This window comes from Brienomyrus brachyistius, chromosome 1 (assembly GCF_023856365.1).
Source record: "Brienomyrus brachyistius isolate T26 chromosome 1, BBRACH_0.4, whole genome shotgun sequence".
In the NCBI taxonomy this organism is placed as follows: Eukaryota; Metazoa; Chordata; class Actinopteri; order Osteoglossiformes; family Mormyridae; genus Brienomyrus; species Brienomyrus brachyistius.
The window spans coordinates 9051331-9077774 of record NC_064533.1 but is presented as its reverse complement, the minus strand read 5'-3'; the positions used below and the strand labels follow the sequence as shown (position 1 = coordinate 9077774).

At 46.6% G+C, this 26444-nt stretch overlaps 1 protein-coding gene across 3 annotated transcripts; it reads left to right on the top strand.

The window, feature by feature from the left end:
• Positions 1-73: 73 nt before the first annotated feature.
• Positions 74-25418, top strand: lrriq1 (leucine-rich repeats and IQ motif containing 1). 3 transcript variants are annotated; one of them, XM_049015523.1, is made up of 27 exons: positions 74-237; positions 315-402; positions 654-757; positions 846-930; positions 1109-1329; positions 1420-1479; positions 2526-4245; positions 4348-4844; positions 5917-6069; positions 6172-6322; positions 6502-6695; positions 6788-6915; positions 7005-7078; positions 7470-7563; positions 10357-10536; positions 12460-12723; positions 12927-13065; positions 14066-14185; positions 14821-14985; positions 15508-15611; positions 17030-17101; positions 17654-17739; positions 18299-18472; positions 21694-21772; positions 21916-21976; positions 22441-22561; positions 24858-25418. In XM_049015523.1, exons 1-27 carry the CDS (start codon positions 103-105, stop codon positions 24989-24991), a joined length of 5403 nt encoding a protein of 1800 aa, XP_048871480.1. In that variant the 5' UTR covers positions 74-102; the 3' UTR covers positions 24992-25418. The 3 variants fall into 3 exon arrangements, 1 of the variants encoding a protein (XP_048871480.1); XR_007398257.1 differs by lacking the exons at positions 22441-22561; positions 24858-25418 and adding an exon at positions 18730-18846 and having other exon boundaries at positions 18347-18472; positions 21916-21930; XR_007398256.1 differs by lacking the exons at positions 22441-22561; positions 24858-25418 and adding an exon at positions 18730-18846 and having other exon boundaries at positions 21916-21930.
• Positions 25419-26444: the final 1026 nt, after the last annotated feature.

The following is a 26444-nucleotide window of genomic DNA, read 5'->3' as shown; positions in this document are numbered from 1 at the left end:
GTCCCATAGACCGCGCGTGGGCGCTTGCTTCGTTTCCATGGTGGCAGCCAGGCGCTTCCATGGAAACAGACAAGCGCTTCTTCGCCTCGCGACCCGCAGAGTATGGACGACCTGGAAGACATCATCAGCGAAGAGCTGAGCAGGCTGAGCCCGGCCAACCCGGAGACCACTATTTCGTCGGAAGACACGGACGACCTTAGTGAGGAGGATGGCGAAGCGGAGAACCCACCATATGCGGTAAAGTCCGCCTGTTATCGGAGAAATTTGCATTGCGCTGTAAGGTGCGCGGCTTTCCTCTCATCCTGTTCCCACAGGCTGAAATACCGGAAACTTTCCTCTCACGCCTACAAATGGATAGAAGGATAATAGATGCCATCGAAAATGCGCCCATCAGTGGGAAACGTAAGTACTTAAACACTTTGAACAGAAGCGTTTGTTTTCTGAGTTACACTGATACAGGGCCGCCCTGGTTGTACTGGCGCCCTAGGCAAGATTCTGCTGAACGTGTCATCCCCACCCAGAGCAGCAGAAACACAAATTTTGTAAATTCAGTTCTTTATTTAAAATATTTCAGTAGCGTGTTGTGTCTACCTAGTTAGCTCGCGTCTGTTTCACAAAAAAAAAGTTGCTCTGATAACACTGGTCGATTTCAGATGAAGGTGGATCCGGTTTCTATAGCGGAGTCCGCGCCCCTGAAGAGGTTTTACGTGAGACGGGCACTTGGTACCACGAAGACGAGCTTCAGCTCAGAAATCGAGTAAGATGCGGGGCCGTCACTGCTCCCGTACCGTTCTGTGTGATCGGTGTTTAAGGTGCCACTAAACGGGGCTCACGCTTTCATTTAGATCATCTCTGAAGTGGAGGAAGAGGAATCAATGACAGTCCGTAGTAATACACTCCTGGTGACGGCATCCAAAGAAACACTGACAGGCATGAAGGCACCTCCCAAGCGACACAGTAGAATATACTTAACGAAATCAACTGTTCTGTTTGGAATGTGTATGCTGCTCTCAGATACGGCCACTAGGGGGCCTTGCTCACGTCAGAAGTTGTAACAATTGACCTAACATTGTATTTAATGCTAAATCTACTGTATTAATTCTTTAAGACTTTCTAGACGATGACTTTTACAGAGAAGCAGAGGAAAAGTTCAGCTTTGATCTGGAAAATTTGGAAAAGAGACTGAAAGAAGATTCAGAAAAAAGGATTGCAGAGGATAAAAAAATGAAAGAACATATTTTGAAAGAGCGAAGAGAAGAAGAGGACAGAAGAAAGCACCGATACAGGATTTTTGAAGAGGAACTGAAAGAAATTGAATGGGAAACTATGGTAAGATGTCAAATATTTTAATACAGCTGAATATTTAAAAAAAAAAAATCATATCCACTTGATAATCTATTTGTTGCCATTTGTTTGCAGCCTCAAGACTTTAGAACAAAGGAAGAAAATGCATTACTGCTTGATTTACATAAACAAGAGGTATGACATGGATTTGGAAGACATATATAGTGTTAGCTACATTCTTATAACAGCTAACCATTGGTAGGCAAAGCTAACCAAAACAGTAGGTTTTATAACTGCTTATCCGCTAACTCCAAAGTTTAATTTGATAACACAAAGTTGATGAACCGCTAAAAAATATAGAGGAAGCTAACTATACCTGCTAATTGCTAACTTTTTTATATGAATTTAGCTTTGATTTGCTTTTTGGCTCTGATACGGGGAAAGACGGTGGCGCAGAAGGTAGTGCTATCATTCGGCAACCGGAGGGTTGCCGGTTTGAGCCCTGGTCCTCCTGACCCCGTTCGAGGTGTCATTGAGCAAGACACTGAACCCCAAATTGCTCCCGGTATGCAGGTTGGCACCTTGCATGGCAGCCTCCGCCACCGGTCTATGAATGGGTGAATGTGAGGCATGAAATGTGAAGTGCCTTGAGTGCTCATAGGAGTAGAAAAGTGCTATATAAATGCAGTCCATTGCAGTCCGTTTACCCTTAAAAATCTATCCCAGTGAGCTAAAACACTGAAGTCCCATCTGTCAGAGTGATTACTAGGGGATATTTAGGATTTACCCTATTGAGAATGATTGGATTCTGTAGAGTATCTGGAATAAACCTGTGTTGAATTTTTCTTTCTGTGATATTCCATTTGTGAGACAAAAGTGTTTCTGATATTGTGTATCCATATTTTGCAACTGGCCCATGCTGAAATTTTAGTAATCTGCTTGGGGACTACAAACAGTGTACCACATGTACTGTTGCAGGCATGCTCACAATAGACAGGAACAAAAAAGTATGATTTTAGGGTTTACAAGTTTTTTTATGGTTAAACTTTATTCACTTTACCTGTGAAAAGATTTTACAGATTTACAGTTAGCGGAACTAAATTTAGCAGTAGCTAATTGGTCCGGTAATGGTTTTGAAAGTTACCTAACAAAAACGTAAGCTTTGCTAATTAGCAGTTAGCAGATTATTGGAACCCTGCCCACCACTGCAGTAAGCATAATATATTCTGTGGCATTTCTAGGCGGTAATTGCAGAGCTACAAAAACAGCTGGAGGAGGAGAGACAGACTGTTGAGGCAGCCCAAGTCAAGGAATGCAGGAGGGCTGAGGAACTGCGCAACAGTGCAGCAGTGAAAATTCAAGCTAGTGTTAGAGCATTCTTAGTCTCTAAGCGGACAGCAGCCGTACTCAGCCAAAGGAGGAAGGAGAGAATGAAGAAGCACTGGAGAAAAGAGGAGATAGTAAGGCGACACAAAGAAGAACAGAAATTCAAAGAGGATGAAAAGAGAGAGCTCAGAGATAAAGTCAAGTTTTGGGAGAGGGAGGAGAAGATAAGGAAGGAAACAGAGGAAGAGGGGAGAAGAACGAGTGAGAAAGATGAGTGCAGGGAGAGGGAGGAAATTGATGGAAAACAAATAGAGGAAGAGAGGAGAGGAGAAAGAGAGAAGGAGGAGGAGATCAGGAAGCAGACAGAGGAACAAGAGAGGAAGAGAGAAAGACAAACAAGAGAGAAAGACAAGTGCATAGAGAGGGGGGAAATTGACGGGAAGCAAACAGAGGAAAAGAGGAGAAGAGACAGAGAAAAAGATGAGAGCAGGGAGAGTGAGGAGGAGATCAGGAAGATAACAGAGGAAGAGGGAAAAAGAACTAGAGAGAAAGATGAGTGCAGGGAGGAGGAGGAAAAGACCAGGAAGCAGACAGAGGAAGAGGGGAGAAGAACAAGAGAGAAAGATGAGTGTGGGAAGAGGGAAGAAATCATTCTGAAGCAGACAGAGGACAAAGAGAGAAGAGTGAGAGAGAAAGATGAGTGCAGGGAGAGGGAGGAGAAGATCGGAATGCAGACTGAAGAAGAGGGGAGAAGAGTGAGAGAGAAAGATGAGTGCAGGGTGGGGGAGGAGAAGATCAGAATGCAGACTGAAGAAGAGGGGAGAAGAGTGAGAGAGAAAGATGAGTGCAGGGTGGGGGAGGAGAAGATCAGAATGCAGACTGAAGAAGAAAGGAGAAGAATGAGAGAGAAAGATGAGTGCAGGGAGAGGGAGGAGAAGATCGGAATGCAGACTGAAGAAGAGGGGAGAAGAGTGAGAGAGAAAGATGAGTGCAGGGTGGGGGAGGAGAAGATCAGAATGCAGACTGAAGAAGAAAGGAGAAGAATGAGAGAGAAAGACAAGTGTGGGAAGAAGGAGGAAATCATCAGGAAGCAGACAGAGGAAGAAGAGAAAAGAACAAGAGAGAAAGATGAGTGTAGGGAGAAGGAGGAAAAGATCAGGAAGCAGACAGAGGAAGAGGGGAGAAGAATGAGAAGGAAGGAAGAGGAAGTGGATGAAAACCAGGAAGAAAAGCTTAAGATACATGTAGGGGAACAGACGTTATGGCAGGAAGAAGGAAAAAGAAATGAAAAATGGAAGGAGAACATGAAGAGGGAAGAGGAAATCAAGAGAACAATGGAGGAAAAGCAAATTGGAAAGGAGAAGGAGACATGGACAAAAGACAGGTTCGTGGCTGTAGATTTTTTGGAGCCACAGACTCCCAAACTGGAAGAATCAAAAAACAAGGTGTATGAGGAAGTCCAGAAACAGAATCAACTGGAGAGGAACCCAAGGATGGAGAAGGAGAATGTGCGGCATAGAGAGATAGTCAATAGATTCCAGGAGAATCGCACAAAACAAGAGATAGTAAAAAGAACTTCACAGGATCCAGCATGGAGCATCAATGGAAGAAACAGAGAAAGTTCAGCCCCATCAGGTAATTCGATTCCATGCAGATCATTGCAAATACGCAAAACAAAAAAATCAGCAACCCCACAGTGACAAAAAGCACTTTCTCAAAATGATCATTTAATTTCAGGGAACAAGACAGAAACCTGGAAGCTTCCAGATAATCAGCAGGTCAGATTGTTACATCCTCAATGTGAAGAAGAACAACTTTACAGTTCCTCCATGCAAAGGGCCAGTCTGTTGTCATGTGTCTGCTCTGTGGACCCGTGCATCTCCCCTGAGAATTCAGTAAACAGAGGCCCAGAGATGACCAGTCTGCACACACATGGAGCCGCGATGAATCCATCTGAGAATCAGGGTCCTTGTGGGGGCCCTGTGGACAAGAGCCTTCATCACCCTGCACCTGATGAGCTGCTCTCTAAGGACAATGTGTGTCTGCCGGACAGTACAGAGCGAAAGCGGGTGAGGTGGATGCGTGCCTGCACTCCCTGGTCCAAAGTCACCTCACGGGGACTCGGGGGACATCAGGGGGAGAAGAAGGCAGCAGCACGACGTCCTCCAAATGATCTCCCTCCCATTGCTGTGGATGTTCTTCTTCGGGCTGGCACATGCAGCTCCCTGAAACAGGTACCTTAGATCAGTGTTTCCCAGTCTGGTCCTCGGGGACCCCCAGACAGTCCACGTTTTTGCTCCCTCCAAGGAAGCATAAATGTGAACTTCTCATGTCTGGGAGGGAACAAAGACACGGACCATCTGGGGACCCCAAGGGCTGGGTTAGGAAGCACTGCCATAGATTATATAAACTTTATTGATCCCAAGGGAGGGGCGGCATGGTGGTGCAGTGGTTAGCACTGTCGCCTCACACCTCTGGGACCCGGGTTCGAGTCTCCGCCTGGGTCACATGTGTGCGGAGTTTGCATGTTCTCCCCATGTCGTCGTGGGGTTTCCTCCGGGTACTCCGGTTTCCCCCCACGGTCCAAAAACATGCTGAGGCTAATTGGAGTTGCTAAATTGCCCATAGGTGTGCATGTGTGAGTGAATGGTGTGTGAGTGTGCCCTGCGATGGGCTGGCCCCCCATCCTGGGTTGTTCCCTGCCTCGTGCCCATTGCTTCCGGGATAGGCTCCGGACCCCCCGCGACCCAATAGGATAAGCGGTTTGGAAAATGGATGGATGGATGGATGATCCCAAGGGGAGATTCTCGTGCATACAGCAACAGCATGCATGTAGTACAAAAGACACAAAACAGACAAAGTGCAAAGACATTACAGATAGTGCAAACAAGTAAACATAGCTCATCGGACACAGTAGCACATAGCATTATGGGATATTAGCAAATAAATAAATACTGCTCATATTTAAGTGATAAAATATAATAATAAAAAACAGCAGATGATATGTATGTGTGCAGTAAAAATTATTTAAAAAATATTATAGCACCAGATTTTTACTTTTATTGCTGTCCTGACATATGTTACGGCTTGGGTTATGCTTTTAGGTATGTCAGCTGGTGGCGTTGATAGTGCCTGAAATTCCTAAGGCCTCTGTGCTGATACCAGTTCTTAAGAGTTTGATTGCTGCCCTTATATGGAGGAATAGCACCCAGCAGAGCTGATGGCGCGTGGTGCATGCGTGGCAGGATTTTATTTAACTGGTCAAGTTAATGAACTCTTTGGCTTTCCAATGTCTGTTTATTGTAGGTGACTACAGTGACCCTTGAAGACTTGCCTGGCTGCAGTTTGTCCACATTATCTGAGTGCGTAAAACTGCAGGCACTGACACTCAGAAGGTGTGGTCTGGTAGCTTTAGAGGGAATCAGCAGGTGTCAGGACCTCAGATACATTGATGTACAGGTAAATGTTGCACATGTTCCTCAAATGCCACTTCTTGTTTGATTTTTACGTTTGCTTTTCTTAAGTAGCAATTTGGTAAATGGTTTGTAATTTTCCTGACAGGAAAATTCCATCAAGTTTATAAACTGCCAGGATTTGGTGAACCTCCGAGTCCTTCTCCTGAATCGGAATCAGTTGACATCGATCCATGGGTTGGAAGGTGCAGGCAATCTCGCAGTGCTGGAGTTATCGTACAACAGTATCTCCCGCATCAGTGAGTACTTGTTTGAAAGTATCCCTACACTGTGATACATGGTATGCCCACTTGGGGGCAGTATTGATATGTTGTTGTCAGAGGACATGCAGTGCTTTGGCGGGTAATTCTGTTATGGGTATTTTAGATGTGGGGACTTGTAGGAGTGACACTTGTTCCTGTATTACTTAACATTGAAGGTGGTCTAGAGACTTTAACGACCCTTCAGAGATTACTGATCGACCATAACCAGCTGATCAGCACCCAGGGCCTGAGGGGGGTCTCTACCCTCCTGTATCTCGACTGTGCTCACAACCACCTCAGCAGTCTGGATGGCATCGATAGCTGCATCCTGCTGGGGACGCTGCGGCTGCAGGGAAATAACATATCGGAGGTAAGCCGCCAGCAGAGGGCGTCTGCAGGGAAGGTGATCTTCGCGTAAGCGTGATGCTTATGTTTGAGCGACTCCTCCTGTCTCTGGGGCAGCCTCCCCGCCTATCTGACCACGTGCTGATCAGGGAGCTGCACCTGGACGATAACAGTCTGTCGTCTTTGGACAGTGTGTCGGCCTGCTGGCTGCCGCTACTCCGACGCATCTCCGCCTCTCGGAACAGGTGCACCCACTGGGGGTGGGGAGGGGGGCTGGTCATCATGGGGGCTGTTGGCATGCTGCTGCTTCCTGACTCATTCCTATGATCCCCAGCATCACCCAGCTGCCAGCCCTGTCTGATTTCCTGTCCTTGCGGAGTCTGGACGTCAGCTACAACTGCCTGTCAGGTAATTCGTCAGCTATTCAGGAATAACCAGCTACAGGTAACTGTGCTCCTCAGTTATTCATCAATAACCGCCTGCAGATAACTGTGCTTGTCAGTTAGTCAGAGATAACCAGCTACAGGTAACTGCTAACTACTAGCTACAGGCAGAAGTGGAGATAAAGAGTCACAGACCTGAAATCTCCACCTCTGGCTACAGGTAACTATCAGGTTAACCCCCTGTCCATTACTAGAGCACAGTTCTAGTTATACTGAAGGGTTGTTCCCTTTTATCATATCTATAATATATCAGTTTTGTTAGAGGTAAACCAATAAGCAAACGTTAAGTGTGTCCTGTAAGCCGCCCAGTGACTCGCAGGTGGTGCAGACGTGCTGTAATCCTCACTCTGTTTCAGACCTGGCAAACGTACGGCTCGGCCTTCAGGGGTGTCCGCATCTCCAGGACATTAATGTGTTCAAAAACCCTTTTCAACAGGAAGTCGACTGGAGGTACAGCATGCAAATGATTAACAGAACAGCCGTAAAATACACAATTTTAAGAAATTTTAAGAAATGCATATTAGATTTGATTTAATTCTGCATTTTAGCCTGTTCTGCATCCTCTATTATTGTAGGGTAGCTCTGTGTCTAAAGGATTTGAAATTGTCAAGACAGAATAGCAAAAAAGGTAATTGTATACTTGACCTGAATGGGTGGTAATATGGAGCAGGCCGTAGGAGGGGGTGGGGCTGGAAGGGTATGGAGGGCAGAGTACACATTCCACTCTAATACGGAGCTTCCTGCACCGGCTTCCGGATGCTTCCGCGTCATGCTTCTGCTGCAGATCCAGAGGTGAAGTCATTCATTCACCATCGGCATTCACCAGCTATGATGCCTTTCTCGTATTCTCCGGAACCTCCACTGTTTTTGAGAAATGCAAAATTTATGCTTAGCTGAATGAATCATATTCTGAAGGTGATTATGTTCCAAGCAGGACTTCAAATTCTTAATCTGTTACTATTATGAATTGTAGTATTTCATTCAGACTGGCGTTAGGCCTGCGTATCAGGAATAGAGTTATTCATTAATGTACTCCATAGGATCAGTATTTTGCAGCAACACCCATCCATCCATCCATCCATCCATCCATCCATCCATCCACCTTTGACCAAGCTGCTCTCCTTGGTGAGGGTCTCCTGGCCTGTATATCTCTGTCTATATGCTTGTCCTTTAGGACTCCTGTTCTCTCGCTGCATAAACACGCGGCAGTGAGCGTCGCCGTTAGCTTTCGGCGACGATGGCTCTGTTGTCCTCGTAGAGGCCGTCCCAGGACTTTGCTGAACTGGCCCTCACTCCCTGCACCAGCAACGGGGTCAGCACCCCTATTTCAGTCCTGCGCTTTCATCAGCTGCCAGTGACAACAGCAGCAAACCCAAAGAGCTAACGAATATCACAGAGAGTTATATCCGCGGAGCATCGGCTCACGGACAGGAATGCATCTTGCTCGGGATGATTAATAGAGCTCTTTACAAAGTAGCATTTGGAAGGGAAGTTTTTCCTGAATGAGATACGGAGGATGCGCCTGTGAAGGAGCTGCGGGCAGCTGGCAAGCGGGGGAGAGCCTCACCGCGCATGCACACTTTCATCTTCACACCATGAGGGCTCTCCAGGGTTTCAGTGTTCAGGTCCCCGTTTCTCTGCTGCCCAGAGCGGTATAAGTGATGCATATTAAATAAGTACAGTATGCATATGGCTATAAGTGAGAGGGCAACGTGTTTATCCCGATACCTGTTTAACCAGGGGCTACTTACATTAGGGTAACCTAAACCTGGGGGGTGTTTATACATGTCCACTTATATTTTGCCCAGACTACCTTAAATTTGACAAGTAACCCTGATAAACCAGTAACCCCGCTTCGTAGTACAGGCCACTGATCTTTATTTAACTAGGAGCTACTCTCACTAGGTGTATGTCTGATTTTGGTGACTGACACACGTTTGATCACAAACATGTGTCCCATTGCTGTTTACAGAATTAAGACTGATTTACAGATTTTTAAAACTGAAACTGTGAATCCCATTAAAATAAGATGAGCATTTTATCTGCGGAACGATTGGTCTCTCTGTTAGCAAAACAGTGGTGACTGGAGATTTTTGCATATGTTTTCAAAAGAAACGTGTCAGTGACTCAGTGTAAAAGACTGCTATCTGTTACGGTATGTTACGGTATGTTACGGCATGTTATGGTATGTTACTGTATGTCACGGTATGTTACGGTATGTTACGGTATGTTCCTAAAATTAACTTGTATTACAAAAAAATGGAATCCAACGGACAAGTTTTAACATGTACAAAACAACTGATTATGACTATTTTCTCTTTTTTTTCTAGCCTGATGAGGTTTAGACGAAATGGTCTATGAATGAAATAAGCTGTGATAATTAACATTACAATATTAAGATTGACATAATGAGCACTGTTTCCGCTGCATTATTGCCACATCAGTTCTATGTAGACGGTCTCTACAACTTCTGCTTTCGCTGCTGCCATGGGTTCCATCCTAATCATTTAGCTGTTCAGTTGTAAGATCCTGAGAGAAATAATGTTTGGCTTGCAGCCGCTGTTCAGGTTGAGAGGTGAAACCAGGGAAGCCTGATCATGTTTAACGTGTCATCACGTACTTGCTTCATGAGAACATTGGACTCAAACGCTCTTTTGTTCTTCTCTAAGAGGAATTTTGTTGACTCTTTTGGCCCCTAGATGTCAAACTTGGTATACAGTTTATACATGTTCTTAACTAGTTTCATCTGGTTAAGGTAAACAGTTCTGCTCTATGGCTCTGTAGACACTTGGGCTGTGGTTGATCTTCCCGGGACAAGTGATGGATCTGATTGCGATCATATTCATTACAGATACATCTGAATGCCTGAATTGACTGGGAGGACATGAATTTCTGAACACTCAAAAATGTGCCGGCTCTGGTCATGTGACTAGGGCATGAGGAGTTGGCAGTTCATTCCTGTGGGATGTTTCCAGGCAAGATTGAAATTAGCTTGCAGGTTAACTGAAATAGCAAATATGGTTGTTTGAAACTGAATGCTCATTGATATCGTCAGAAAGTGATACGGAAACACATTTATGCGATTAGAATATTGAATCATCTCTACGTCTATGGTCTCTTTTTCCTATTCATGTATAAATGTTGAGAACCTGTGAACCTGATATGTGGAACCCCTCCCCTCCCCAAGTGTGACGTGGCTTGAACCCCAGTGTGAACCCTGCACCCACCTGGTGTTCCCTGCAGATCCGCCTTGCTGGAGACGTTACCTGGATTGAGGGAGATCGATGGCGAGCAGATCAGCACATCACCGGCCTCGGCAACAGATGGAAAATGCGAAGTGGTGCCTGGCAGCTTCACTGCGCTCTGTCAGTTCCAAGCCAAGCAGCTGGAGGGAGAGCAAGGCAGGCTGGACAGGGGGCGCCAGTGAGTGTTTCAGGCCTGCAGATTCACGACCCTCTGTGAAGCCCAGTCTGAGTGACTAGAGAGAGTGCAGGACACACAATATAGGAGGCGCCAGTGAGTGTTTCAGGCCGGCAGATTCACAGACTGAGCCGATGGAGAGAGTGCAGCAGGAGAGGTTGTGAGTGGTGGATCTGCAGATCATCCCTAAAGGAAAGGTCACTATTCTGGGGGAAGCAAATGTCTTTGTGTGGTTGCTGCTGTCAGGGAGGTAAACATGGTTGCATCTTCGAAAAGCCGCTTCACCTCATTGATACATTCTTCATTGGCATCAGAGATACTGCAGACTGAAATGACTGTAACACTTTAATTACCTTTTCAAACCTCAGAGGGCATCCTGGGGGTGTGTTCAGCTGATTTTAGTGACTCTGTGGATTTGATAAAGCGAAAGATGAAAGAAAGAGACCCCTGTAGATCAAACTGAGCTTGTTCATGGCTGTGGGATTAAAATGTCAGTTCTCCCCCCTGCATCGTGGACAATGGTGCTTTTTTGCGGCAGGGCGAGCTCAGCGCTCTCTCTTAACTTCTGACCTGACCCAGTGTCAGACGGGCCCTGTGGAGGTGAATAATCCACCCAGCCCTGCTGTGGGCAGATCCGGAAGCTCGACATGTCAGGGCGGGCTGCGGACCGCGGAGCTGCCCTCTCAAACAACTGCTGTTGTCATTTTTTTTCATATAGAAGTGATCTCATTCTCTAGATCACTAATTTATGGAATTTTCACATTTTTGTCTAAAGTTAAAATCGAACTATACCTTGCAGGTTTGAAAATGATTAAATATCGATTGATTGTTTTGCAATAGAGAGTTATTCTAAAGATTTTTTAAAAGAATTTCTAATTTTTCTGTAGACACAGATGACATTGTTTTAAGGGCTGTACCATCACTGCACATGCAGATAAGCAGGTATATAGGGATGGAACAGGAATAGGAAGTGCGGCGTGACTCTCATTCGCTCTCGCTCTCACTACCTCACTCTATCCCTCCCTCTCTCTCACGCTCTCTCTCTCTGGGATGACATCCTGACCCACCAGCTACACAGGAGGCTCTTTGTAAAGGGTAGGCAGATGCTCCAGCAGACGGTACCTGGGGCAACTTGTCTGACCCACGATGCGGTGGAGGCGGCCGCAGGGGTCAGTGGGCACAGGAACGCAGCCAGACGTGGCTATTGGAATAATGTGCCATTCAGGTGGCTTTGCTGATCCCCACAGTGAAAAGGGCCGCTGTGTCGGCCTGGAGCTAAATGTGTGTGTGTGTGTGTGTGTGTGTGTGGTCCAAGTATACATTACATTGTGGGGACCAAATGCTATAAAAACAACTGAAAATGCCAAGAGTCTCATATTTTGTTTGGTTACTTATGGTTAAGTTTTGGGCTGTGTAGGGCTTAAGGTTGTCATGTTGGGAGTTTTCCCCATAGTAATAAATGGGGAGTCCTCACAAAGTTAGAATTACAAACCTGTGTGTGTGTGTGTGTCTGTGTGTGTGTGCATTTGTGGTGATACCGTGGGTGGGGGCATTTGTATTCCCAGCCCCCCGGTTACACTTGTTGGATCAGCTTTTGAGATGCTGACACATGTTACAGGCAGGGTGTTTAACCTGCGTCTTCAGTAATATCCATCAACAATATGTATGAAACTGCTTCAGTTCAATTAATAGTACAAGCAGCAGAAAGAAATTAATAAACATTCAAAAGTATGATAATACAGATTTTTCCAAACCCTGGTTGAATTAATCACACTTTAGTGTAATTAAAGCAATTTTCACGTTTTAGACAAAATTTACTTATGGCACAGATTCATTGTGAAAATGATAAATAACTTTGATAGAAGCGACTGTTGTGGTGAGTTAATGGCTGTACATTACACACTGTGTCTCTGTGCACATCTGCAGCCAGCACAGTGAGAATCTTCTTCAGCTGGCCGTTGGATATCGAAAAGCCCATGAACGTGGTGAGATGAGCTTGACTGACGGCCCTGAAGCAGGACCTCACAGCGACCTGCGGATCCAACAGGAAGGTGCCTTTTTCCAAGAACAGAAAACTCTGCTCCAGGTCAAGCCTCCAAAGTTGCCTGGTCCCACCTTGGTCGACAGTAAAGACCCTGAATGCCCATTTCCTCCATATGACTCCCAGAGACCCTCCGAAGCAAGGGACAGGTATCATCACCTGGACAGCACACCTGTCCCATACTGCCCCCTGCTGCCCATCTGGCAGTACTGTTTGCTGGCTATATTCACCCAATCACCAGCAGTCCGGTTTCTGTTTGTGTTTATTACACTGTGATACATAGATGAACGGATACACATCTTGATTAATTAAAGTCAGCTGTAGTGAAAAGTTCTCATTTCTGTTTTTATAGCGTAGGGATGACAGTCATTCAGCATCAGTGGCATAAATACAGCCATGATAACTTGAATGGAACCAGGGACACTGGAGAACACAGCTTAGTATGCAGTGGAGTGCGTGTGGATGCGGAACGGGCAGCCACTCTTATTCAGGTAAGGTATACTGCATCAGTCCCCTCAGGCATGGTCGCGGCAGACAGCATTAAAACTCATAGGTACTGGGGAGATGATTTGAAACACTGCTTTAAACATTGGAAATGTTGCCGCACACCTTTACATCTCAGAGGGGCTGGGTTTGACACACTGTATGACACATTGGTTGGGTTGGATTTGACACACCATTATGCCTTGGCAGGCTGTGTTTGACACATGCACCTCAGAGGCGCTGGGTTTGACACACCGCGTTACACCTGGGAGGCGCTGGGTTTGACACACTGCGTTACACCTTAGAGGTGCTGGGTTTGATGCATCGCTACAGCTCGGAAGGGCTGTGTTTGACACACGCCGTCATACCTCAGAGGTGCTGGGTTTGACACACTGCGTTATACCTCAGAGGGACTGGGGTTGGTACACATCGCGTTACACCTGGGAAGCGCTGGGTTTGAAGTACCACATTACACCTAGGTGGGGCTGGGTTTGACACAAGTTTGACACACTGCCCTACATGAAGACCAAACACGCACATGATTCCGGCACAAACACACAAGGTACAGTCTCTCTGTTTACTGGCCCCCGAGCCCAGCCTGGTGGCAAAGCCGCAGCTCTGCTTCCAGCAACGCTGCCTCCCCCCCCCCCCCCCCCCCACTCTAGAAGCCATTCTGAAAACACCGGCTGACACTTTAACTTCTCCTGAAATATCGTTTTCTCCCCTTATTCCATGTTTAATGGCTCCTCAAGGTTTTGTTAAATGATTCATCTGATTACGAAGGTTCGCTGTAGTGGGAGCTTCAGGATTCCAGTTTTCTTACTTGTGAAGTTTTTCCATGGGGAATTTTAAGATTTAGAAGCATTTCAGAGCAGCAAATGTCACAGAAAGTTCAAATAACAGATTGCTTGACAATTAGACAGCGTTTAGAGTGTTTTATCTTCCTAATGGGATAACATGCAATATTTACATTTGCTTTTGATCTGTACCCCTTTGGTTTCCCTTCAGGCTTCTTGGCGGGGATATTCTTTACGGCAGAAGCTGGCCGTGGCTTTAGCCTCTGCTCAGATTAGCGAGGGGGAGGACGACTTTGATGAGGTGGACGTGGATGAATTTGCGTTTGACGAGGTGGGCAGGACTTAAAGTCTTTCTGTAAGGTCCCACCATGTGAAATTCCTCCAGCTGATTAGCCGATTAGCTGTAGTGCTGCTTGTGTCAGACGACAGCGCTCCAGCACGCCTTATCAGTATGGGTATCTCACCGTTCAGCTGTCCCCTGTGTGGTCCCTTCCCTGTGTTCCTGTGCTGTACAGTTTTTTGTTCAACTCTTTAAAACCACAAAAAAATATATCTGTTCACAGTCAGTGAATATCGTTGTTGGTGGTGTTCTTTGTGTGTATATATATATCTGTATAAATTGGGTTATCCATAGAGATCTGAATGTCTCTGCTGGCCAGGCATTCAGAGACATTATATTAGACGAATATTGAATTCTGGAGGTGTGGACAGTTAGTGCACTGTACAGCATATGGAAACCTCTTTGGCATTCAGTTTTACATATATTTTGCTAGCTAATAACGACGCGTGCTTTAAAGGCTCTTAGCCATTGTGTCCTGTGTTTCAGGTTCTCAGTAAAGGTACACTTTTGTAAACTCAGAACACGGTGCTCTGCTGCCCCTCTGTAAAATCTGCTTTAATTAAGCGCCAAGGTGTTTGGAGCTTCCTAACTTACGATGTGCGACGCGTCGGTGTGTCTTGGATCAGTCAGCATTGGAGGAGGCCTGGGCCACCCCGGATCCCGGAGGCTTCCCACCCCCCACGGTCCCCCTCTCTGATTCGGCAGCGTGGGATCAAGCCTGGATCACCCCGGATCTCCGAAGCTCCCCTCTCCCCACGATTTCCCTCCCCGAACAACCGCTGCAGCCAAAGGTAACAGCCTGGAAACATCCCCCTCTCTCTTCCTCGAGGATATACGGTGTTACCGCGATTAATGCTGCAATTTATTACCCTGAGAAACACAATTACTTTAAGGAGCCTCAGATTTCCTCCCCAGCACCAGATGCCATTTTTCAAGTGGCTTTTTCTGCAGCATTGGACAGCACGCCGAGCCCTACATCACGGCAGTGGTGCTCTGACACACTGCAGCTGGGAGTGCGGGCTACTCCGGGGAAATAAAACCATTAACGAACACAAATAGAGCAATAGGAAGCTAGAACGGGAGCCTGTCACTGCAAAGACCCGCCTCTGCCTATGACATATTTACAGCACTTTACAGCACTTGCACCCTGCTGAATTACAACGAGCGGTGATGTTATTCCCAGTGCTCTGAGTGTATCTCCATGTGTAGAGCATGCTTGCTTTGGATGGTGAGCCCTGTGTCCTGTACAGCATAGAAATAGTTTTTATTTTGCATAGTGAGAAACTCATTCTCCTTGCGACTGCACACTGCAGCCCCCTGGAGGTCACTGCGCTGCATCGCTACCAAGGCCCAGAGGTGCGTGGCAGAGTAGCCAAGACAACGCAGAGCTGGACCCCCCTTCGAGGAACATGGCCAGGTAGTCGGGGTGGCAAACACAATGTTTGCACAGTGACTGAATGCCGGGCATGTCTGACATTATGTGGAATCAGTGGGCAGGGTAGCTAACATGGTGAGTCAGTGAGCAGGGTATCTAACATGGTGAGTCAGTGAGCAGGATATCTAACACAGCGACTCAGTGAGCGGGGTACCTAACACGGTGAGTCAGTGAGCAGGGTGTCTAACACGGTGAGTCAGTGAGCAGGGTATCTAACACGGCGAGTCAGTGAGCAGGGTACCTAACACAGCGAGTCAGTGAGCGGGGTACCTAACACAGCGAGTCAGTGAGCGGGGTACCTAAGACGGTGAGTCAGTGAGCGGGGTACCTAAGACGGTGAGTCAGTGAGCGGGGTACCGAACACGGAGAGTCAGTGAGCGGGGTGTCTAACACGGAGAGTCAGTGAGCGGGGTACCTAACACAGCGAGTCAGTGAGTGGGGTACCTAACACGGTGAGTCAGTGAGCGGGGTACCTAACATGGCGAGTCAGTGAGCGGGGTACCTAAGACGGTGAGTCAGTGAGTGGGGTGTCTAACACGGAGAGTCAGTGAGCGGGGTACCTAACACGGCGAGTCAGTGAGCGGGGTACCTAAGACGGTGAGTCAGTGAGTGGGGTACCTAACACGGAGAGTCAGTGAGCGGGGTGTCTAACACGGAGAGTCAGTGAGCGGGGTACCTAACACAGCGAGTCAGTGAGTGGGGTACCTAACACGGTGAGTCAGTGAGCGGGGTACCTAACACGGCGAGTCAGTGAGCGGGGTACCTAAGACGGTGAGTCAGTGAGTGGGGTGTCTAACACGGAGAGTCAGTGAGCAGGGTATCCAACACGGCGAGTCAGTGAGCGGGGTACCTAACACGGTGAGACAGTGAGTGGGGTGTCTAACACGGAGAGTCAGTGAGCGGGGTGTCTAACACGGAGAGTCAGTGAGCGGGGTACCTAACACAGCGAGTCAGTGAGCGGGGTACCTAACACGGTGAGTCAGTGAGCAGGGTGTCTAACACGGTGAGTCAGTGAGCGGGGTATCCAACACGGTGAGTCAGTGAGCGGGGTATCTAACACGGCGAGTCAGTGAGCGGGGTACCTAACACGGCGAGTCAGTGAGCGGGGTATCTAACATGGCGAGTCAGTGAGCGGGGTACCTAACACGGTGGGCCTGTGCCAGTTATAAATTTATAAAATTCCATCCATCCATCAATCTATACGTCATTTGTAATCGCTTGTCCTGATCGTGGTCGCAGGGAGTCCGGAGCCTATCCCAGAGGTTACGGGCACATGACAATTCGTAAAATTGCTTTTAGCTAAATAAATTTTAAACACTGTAGATTTGTTTTCCGTGTCTGTGGCTTCTATTATATGTATATGCTGTGTGTGTGCATGTGTGTGTGTATCTTTTTTTTAGGAGGAATGAAACTCCAGTGGCATTTGGGGATTGTACTTTATCAGAAAAGTCTGAGCAAATACTAGAGGAATGGTGAGCTTTTCCTTCCAGTACTATAGTGTTCCAATGAACCAGAATGTCCTGCTAGTATCTGCACTGCCCCCCTCCACTTTATTCATTCACACAGAAATGGTGGACATCACCCTTGTCCTGGTTTCAGTGTGTCTGACACAGACTGCTGCTCTTTGCTATTTGGTCTGTGATACTGTGCTGGTTTCAGTGTGTCTGACACAGACTGCTGCTCTTTGCTATTTGGTCTGTGATACTGTGCTGGTTTCAGTGTGCCTGACACAGACTGCTGCTCTTTGCTATTTGGTCTGTGATACTGTGCTGGTTTCAGTGTGCCTGACACAGACTGCTGCTCTTTGCTATTTGGTCTGTGATACTGTCCTGGTTTCAGTGTGCCTGACACAGACTGCTGCTCTTTGCTATTTGGTCTGTGATACTGTGCTGGTTTCAGTGTGCCTGACACAGACTGCTGCTCTTTGCTATTTGGTCTGTGATACTGTGCTGGTTTCAGTGTGCCTGACACAGACTGCTGCTCTTTGCTATTTGGTCTGTGATACTGACTCACCATTTCCCCAGGGGAATTACAGACCGGTATACCGCACATTTGATGCTAAAAAGGGCACAGAAAATGGGCCGCAAAGAACAGCAAAGACAATTGCCGGGTAAGTAAAACAGGGTGATTGTCCTGTGCTGTGTGCCCATGGTCACCAAGGTCCTTTCGTGGCCACCTTTATATGCACATATTCCCAGTCTGGCCATGCAGTTTATTTTATAGTGATATTTTTAAATACTTATTCTGCGTCAGTAAGGAAGCTTTCCTGTTTAATTAAGCGTAACCGGCTATGATGCTGAGCAGTCGCTTCGTCTTGCCAAACGGTATTTCTGAGCCTGAGTGCAGTTGCATGAATTAGCTATTTTTATTTGCCACTCTGAAGTTTGACGTTTGAACTTTTCAGCTTCAATAATCCACTGGAGCACCAGAAAATTTCAATGCATCTGTGACTCAGGCAGCTTAATTTCTTTAAAAGTTTGTTTAAAAGGATCAGTAATGTAACGTGTAGCTGGTAATCACATCTGTACAGCCGCCAGCAGCATTTCAGACGACCTCCGAGCACAATGGTTTTTACCGTCGGAGCTGGATGCGTTTGTTTCCAAATGTTATTTTAAAGTTGTATCAGCATTGGAACTGACAAGCTGGTAATACTTTGGTGATGGTCCCAGAGTCAGATATCAACGGATTATCATCTGTGTCCTGCCTGCCTGGAGTAGGCAGAGCATCAAGGTCTTCCCTGTGGTCAGATCCAGCTGTGCGTCTGGCACTATTCAGAAGCAAAAACAGAGCAGCCCCCCTAAAAGCACAGAAGAGAAGCTCCCCCGAAACAGGACACCATAAAGGTACGCCTCGCCATTAGCCCTCCTTTATCAGGGTTAGGGAGGTGGTTACCATGGTGATGTGATACCTGCCTCCCGTCCGTCTCTGTTCCTTCAGTACACGAAGATGTTCATTGTCGAACGTTCTGCACTCTTTAGATATGGGCACCAAATTTCTGATTTGTTAGCAATGATAAGTAAACAAAACAGTGAAATATCTGCATGAGATCTGACCGCGATCTAGATGTCAACATGTTAGATTTTTTTTGTTTTTCGTGTAGGATACCTTCGAACACATCTTTGAAAATCTGCAACTGTTGATTTGTAGTGACAGGGAACAAACAGGGCGATTATGTGACTATGGCATGCTACGCGGACTACTGCGTGTCTGAAGTCAGGTGAGGTCACATGGAGATGGTCCTGAGGGATCACTGAGAGCTTTCAGGCTGTTTCTATATGAATGTTTGTGGGAGGAGGTACCATGGGCAGCATAGAGCTGGGATGCAGGGCATTTTTTGCTCATTGACCGCTGTAGACCCTAGATAACAACAGAGATCAGCAAAAGGAAATCACTTCTCCTTTCATGGACACTTACAGGCTCCTTACCAGTCCCCACATGTAAACTGATAGCCATTTCAAGTAGGTTACTCATGTCCAGTACATCCACAAAAGGTCCAGGATAAAATAAACACGGCGAGTTGGGTATCTCAGAAAAGATCTGTCATGGCTTTGGACTAATCATCTCCAGAAGAGCTTTGACTTGGTGCCTGAAACGCAACCCGTGCCGGAGGAGTGCTGTGGCCTGGGGCACTGGGATCTGAGAGGGTGCCTTCCACGGGTCAGAGTGCTGTGGCTGGCCAACTGGGGCCAGTGCCTAGGTTCACAGACAGCTGCAGGAGAAAGAGGTGGAGGAGCGAGCTGGAAGGGCAAGGTGGAAGGGTGAACTGGAAGGGTAAGATGAAAGGACGTGATGGAGGGGTGAGCTGGAGGAATGAGATGTAAGGGCAAAGTGGAAGGGTGAGATGTAAGGATATGCTGGAAGGGTGAGGTGGAAGGTTGCAGTGCAAGGGTGAAGTGGAATGGTGAAGTGGAAAGGTGAGATGGAAGGGTAAACTGGAAGGATGAGATGGAAGGGTGAAGTGGAAGGACGAGGTCAAAGGGTGAACTGGATGGGTGAGTTGGAAGAGTGAGATGAAAGCGTGAACTGGAAGGGCAAGGTGGAAGGGTGAGAGGGAAAAGGGAACAGTTTTACCTTCAGCCGAAGGACTACCCAGTGCCACAAAGCTCCAGCCAGGAGGCCATGAAACCTGCGACCAGTGCTGTAAGCTGCTCTTTGTCAACCCCTGTAACGGCGTTATGATGCGAGCTGTATCCTGTCATGTGACATGGCAGGAAGCAATGCTGGGAGCCGTTGCATGGCCCAGTGAGATGCCTTAGCTCTTAGCGGTAATGTTTTGTTAGCTGTTAGAGGAGCCTGCAGGTTAGCGATGTGGCCGCATCCTCCGCATCATGAGCAGCGAAACACGATCACCGCCCCCCCCCCCCCCCCCCCCCCCGTCATGCTTAAATCAGGCTTGTAACACGCTGCGGAAATACGGATGTGTAGCTGGAAGAAATGTCATACGTTAGCAAAAGGGTTTTCTGTGCAGTGGGTTTAGCTTAGCTCATTTTGTGTGGTGTGCTTAGCTTATCGTATTTTCTTTGTTTTTAGTTTTAATTTCGAGCCATTTTTAAGCTTGTCATATCCCTAAAAACAGCTGCTTTCATTATTGTTTTTAAAGGGAGAGAAAAACAAGAAGAAATGGTGTAATAAATATTTTTATGTGGGACTACAATTGTACTACAATTGTCTTACGGATGCAATTGGAAGATTTGGAACATGTGCTGCTTGGACTGTTGTGGAGTGTCACTGCCATCTGTAAACGTCACACACAGCTTAAGTCGCAGCCCCAGCCTGTCGCATCCAGGGCACGCTGACCGCTCAGTGACCACAGCTAGGTTCCCTTTCAAGAGGTGAGGTCCTGACCCAGAGCACAGAGAGCAAGGGCGGACCCCCCCGATAAAAGCTGACCTTTTCCTTTAAGTCTGCTAGTTGATCTCACGAGGGAAATACCTGAGGCTATATTTAAAACAATAAGGTCAACTTCCTCTGCGTGTCGGGGAAAGTGTTTTACTGAGTGCTCTGTGCCGCTTGTGGACCGATGTTCATAATGGGCCTGTTTTAATTCAGAGAACTTTCTGGAGAACTTTTCATGAATGCAGGATCCCAAAGGGCAGTAAGTGTAGTGAGGATCAAGCCACATGCTGAAAGTTGTGCCTATTTATTTCTGATTTGAATGGGGCTGTGTGTGACCCTGGTGTGTCTACACAGTGCAGTATGCACCTCTCCACCACTCTCTCATGTCCCGAGCCCCTCCGCAGTCCCTCACTGGAAGTCCCTCACTGGAAGTCCCTCACTGGAAGTCCCTCACTGGAAGTCCCTCACTGGAAGTCCCCCAGTGTCCCCCTGAAAGGCTTCATTCTGCTAAAGTGTTACAAGTCTCCAGCTGCCTCGATAGTGACCCAAGATTGGATAATCCCCAGAAAGGGCACTGCCTAGCAGGCATGACTCCGGGTCTCTCTGGGGGGGCCATCCAGGGGGGTGGCGATTTCTGGCTGACCAGTCGGGGGCTAAAGCGAGGTGGTCAGATTTAGGAACCTGCTTTTCCTGATTGGATGTTCGTGTTTAGACTGATTGGACATCCACCTGTTTCTGATTGGACGTCCCCACGCACAGCTGTTCACCATACCGAACAGCATGATCACGCTGACCTCCCTATCACCTGAACTTGGAACGAGAATAAAAATACATCCCTTAACTTAAAAAAAAAGCAATGGTATATAGCCAGTCACAGAAAGTCTACTTGATAAGATGTTGGTGTTCAGTAATGAAAACAAAGCCCAATAATCCCTGTGGAGGGATGATGCATCTGAAGACAGCAGATCTGCAAGCTGAAAGGTTTTGTCTGTAATGTTCATGGAAAAAGGACCAGAGGTGAGAGATTGTGTGACCATATCAGAGAATGTGTTTCCATTCATATTTCATTTCGGTTTCATTGTGGTGGTTTTACTAATATTGATGATATGTTGTTTTCATCAGAATGAAGGTGATATTGTTGGAAAAGGAACCCTAAATGAGGTCATAGTTTAATGTTAAGTGTTACCTGGGTTTTAGTGTTAATAATAGATCCTTTTCCTCAATATAGATGAAAGCAGCATGGTGGGCTGGCACTGCCATCACGTTGGATCCATCCCTTGGCACGGACACCCAGTGCCCACAGAGAGGTGAGGGTTACGTGCTGATCGGGGGGTCGGTACGGCCGGCTCTGTCTCGCCGAGGACCGTTACGAGGAACATTTTTATGATGATGCTCGTGGTTAAGGTTAGGGTTATGATGATGCTTACTATGATGCGCTAATGCCTTTCAGTGAGCATTTCCTGCCGGAGATCAGCTTCGACGTCCTGAATGGTGGCAGAGTCCAGCTCATGGTAACACCTTACAGGGTCTTTATGTACCGTCTTACTGTTTATACACATCTCACCACTGTAACGATTTCAGGTCCACTCTGAGGCATAAATATATCACACGTGTGTACGACTATTATAAATGATTATAAATGTCTTACCGAGAGATTATACGTAACACACTACACGATTTATTTTAGTTACGTTAAATGAATAAGTTAATAACGTACATTTATGAATGAACTATCTGAACAGTAATATTTTGCTTAATGAAAATTTGTTTTCTGTCTGCGTGAGAGCTAAGCTACGCACAGTCTTCACGGTGATGCCCATAAAGTCTAGGGCATGTCATTCAGGACTTCATTCCCAGTTGTTTTTTTACTCTTCTGGCCTGAACTAACGTTCTTGCCGGTCGGCGTTTGTTTGTCTAGCGGGGAAATGGCGTGTTTCATTTCATGTATGTGTCTGCTCTTCCCTACTGCGCCGAGGCGGGTTCTGGATCTAGGGACGGCCCAGATCAAGAGAGCCTGTCTGGATCCAGTGGCACCGCTTTGTCTCCACGTCGCAAAGAACACAATCCAGCGGGGAGACCCTTGCTGGGGCACGCGAGTGAGTCCACAGGCCGGCTCGGAGCCCGGTACCGCAGCTGGGGGGGGGGGGGTTCTTTTTCTACCATTCGCCCAGTGAAGAATCTCAGCTATTTAAGCGAGGAGGTACATCAGACTGACCCAGATGATGAACCTTCAAAGCATCTTCTGGGGGCTTCCTCTCTGCCTTTTCGTTTTTCTGCATTTTGTTTTGATGGAGCAGGATAAACTGGAAATGAAAACTATATCGGGTTTATTGTATTATTCTGAGTATGCATGTTTCCATTATATGACGTTGCTGTTGTGTGATATACAGTCACTTTATCTTTCTCTGTTGGGGACAGTGTGGGGAAGATTTCTGGACTTCACGCATTTCTCTTTGTTTGAGTCATTGACTGTAACAAATATTTGGCATAGTTTGGATGCACATAATCAAAGACCCGAATTCAACAACGTATCCTGCAAGCAAATGAGGTTCAGAACAGAATTATGAAGAGCAGTTACCTTGTAGATTCACAAATAATTCCTCGTATCTTTTCCTAGGAGAAGTCTCGATATTTTATTGAGTGGTATGTTTTATTGTTTATTATGGTTGATTGAGTGTTTAGGGTGTTTGTAGTACAGCGGTAATACATTCCATACCCTGGGCTGGTCAGGCGGGGTTAGGTCAGGTGGGGGGCAGTCGGAGGAGGGTCGACTTTGGCGTGCGGGGGGCAGCCGGAGGAGGATCGGCTTTAGCGGGAAGTGCCAAAGCCCTTCAGGCTGGAGGAGCCTAAGCCTGTCAAAGGGCTTGCTGAGCAGCTGCAGTGACAAAGATGCTACAGAGAGCCAGGGAGGGCAGCCGCTGGCGGAAATGACTGTCGGGATAACTGGGGGACCGCTCACTCGGCATGGGGGAGAGTCGCTCATCCTCAGGCAGACAAACTAGATCTCAATTACGACTGAAATGAAATCCGATTTTATGTGAAATAGTCTGAGTGTAACCAGTGAGGCAAAACACTGGGGGATCTAAAGTGGGCGATGGCTTTATTGATGTTGTGTGTGTGTGTGTGTGCGAGTGTGTGTGTGTATGTCCGTCCAGGTATATATTACATTGTGGGGGGCAAATGTCCCAACAATGTGATAAAAACCTGTTGTAGGGACCATTTTTTCAGTCCCCACAAAGGGAAACTCAATTTTATTAAAATCTGTGACTGTAATCAAAAAACTAAAAGTCTTGTATTTTATTTATGGTTACTTTTAGTTAAGGTTTAGGCTGGGGAGAGGTTAAGGTTGTCATTGATGTGAGTAGGGTTTTTCCCCATAGAAATGATTGGATGGTCCCCACAAAGATACGCATACAGGTCTGTGCGCGCGCGCGCGCGCGTGTGTGTGTGCGTGCATGTGTAAATGTGGTGAAAAGTCAATGACACATTTTATACAGCAGCCAACGCTTCATTCCTAATCTGAAGTGTATGCCGCATGACTGATATAGCCTACTGAATATTATGGGATCTGCGTGTCCAGGTGAGTCTGGCTCTTGGGAGAGTCAGGACTGGGACTAAAGAGGGAGTCTTTACTTGTGAGTCAGTGTGGACGGCTTTCAAATGTCCAATGGCCGAGGCTCTGTGTGTCCATGTGTTTCTCAATGACGTTATATTGCCGTAAAACACAGCATAAGTAAGTGCAGTCGTAGCTCTGGCTGACAGCTCACGTGTACGTATGCGTGTGCGTATGAGTGAGATGGAAGACACTGCACTTAAGTAAACAAGCCATCATTTAATAAGTAGCAGAAGCTCTGAAATAGATCTGTGAAAGGATACGCATGTGGCCCTGACAGACCTTCTTGGCATGAAGATGCGGCTGATTCTTTGCTTGTGGGTTTAGCTCCGAAGTGAAGCTCTGTTGATTAGGGCCAGTTTTCCACCATAATCCCAAACATCATGGAAGTCTTGTAAATATCGGATTCCAACGCTATGCCGATGGACAATAAGGGAAGTGAGTCTAGAAGAGCAGAACGCAATCAGCCAGGCAGAGTGACGCAGGCTTCAGCGCCTTACAGACCCGCGGGACGTGACTGAGATGTCACAGGTCCTGATCTTCACCTGTCTTCTGTCCATCTGTCCGCTGGTTTTTCCAGCTCTCACCCTGTCCCACCCCTCTGTCTGTCTGGACATGAGCTTCACACGTGGAACACATCAAGCTCTGGAGAAGAGGTGCCTTGTTCTCCATGTTTGCATTTGGCCCCGCGGCCAAACGTGAGCTGAGCCGCAGGACTCAGACCTTAGCACTCAGTTGAGCCTCCTGTGCCTGATGCGTGTGCTTTATCCATCTGGCAGGAAGGGCGGTGCCATCGTCCGCTGGAGCTGCCTCTGCCCCATCCATAAGGGAGCGCATCTCTTTTCGGGACAACCCGGTTCAGCTGAGCGGCGGCTGGGGAGGTGGGAAGAAGCGCGCCGGACAGGGCAAGTAGCTGCGGATGGTGGAAGGAGAGACTGTGCTGTCGTTACATGTACTGCAGGCACGACGTCCATATCTCATTAACACAGTAACGGAGAAAGAAGAGACCCAGTCATTTAAGTACATAAATATTACTTACCATAGTAATTCTTCTTTAATTGTAAACAGGCAGCTTTGGCCCGATTTCAATGTGACCATGTCTGCATCACAATTAAACATTATAAAAAAATATCAATACTATAATAAATAATATAAACGGTATTCCTGTTACCAATGATTTATAATGTAGCAATATTTAATAAAATAGTATAAAGTGCTGTAATAAAGTATACAATGTAACGAATTTATATTGACTTATAATTTAAGCTTAAAAATAAGTATAAAGAATGACAATAAAAAAACTTGTGTTCAACCCATTAATAGTGATAAAAAATAAAGTCAGAAATATGTAAAAATTCACAGATGTTCTTGTTTGTTTTTTTTTTTTTGTTTTTTTTTGGTGAACAAGCTAGTAGCTGGATGCTTAATATTGATACTCAGGATCGCGCTAGTAGGCAGTAACGGTTACTTTAACCGTGACATAAGCTGAAGGCGCAGCAGAATAAACGGTTTTGTACGAACGTTTAGCATCAGGCAGTACATAACTCTTTTGTTCATTGTTTTATGGAACATTCTTGTAGCCTACAAGTTATATTACCATTTTGTTTATTTTATTTATCTGTCATCGAAAAAAACAGGCATTCCTTTAACCCAGATGCGTTCCGGACGCATGCAGGTAATGTGTTCATGTTTCCTGAAATAACAGTGTAACGAACGGGTACCCTGTGCTGATACGCAGAACGGGACCGTGATCCCCAGTTCACTCTGCAGTTAGACGAGAAGTTTTCACTGCAGGTAACGCAGCGCCGCAGCGAAAAGTAAAAGCTCGTCACATGTCAGCTGCTAGTCAACCAGGCAATAGAGGCCGAAGGCCATGCGGCGCCCTAGACAAACCTCACCGCCGCGCCCCCAACCGGCCCAAGCTGTTGGCCCTTGGCAGCATCCGGCACTCTACCGAGGACCCCCGGTCATTTTGCCGGTAAACGCTCAGTGCGGTGCGCACTCCCAGCCAGAAAACAGTGATATATGTCAATGAAATGGTCAGAAAATGAAAACCATCAAATCGAAAAGATCCACCCAGCTGAGTTACCGGCAGGTTTTTTGTATTTAAAGAAATCCAGGATAATCCTCATCATGTATATATATATAAACAGAGTGAGTGTGTGTGTATACACACACAAAAACGTATGCGAAAAATTTGTAATAGCCTACTTTTAATTATTAATAAAGATTTGAGTTCCTGTTAATCAGGAATTCAAGCTCACGCCGCGATTTAGCATTGTATGCGCTTTAGTTTAGCCAGTTTCAAAGTGCTTCTCTAACACTTCATCAGTTTCAGCAACCAAGACCCTTTATAATCTTTCTAA

What these genes read in the sequence shown, in the direction of transcription:
- lrriq1 (XM_049015523.1), top strand. Translation starts at nt 103, where the DNA reads ATGGACGACCTGGAAGACATCATCAGCGAAGAGCTGAGCAGGCTGAGC. An exon ending in AGGGAAATAACATATCGGAG is followed by an intron (nt 6,696 to 6,787) that starts GTAAGCCGCCAG and finishes TCTCTGGGGCAG; the next exon opens with CCTCCCCGCCTATCTGACCA. An exon ending in GTGGCAGAGTCCAGCTCATG is followed by an intron (nt 21,977 to 22,440) that starts GTAACACCTTAC and finishes TACTGCGCCGAG; the next exon opens with GCGGGTTCTGGATCTAGGGA.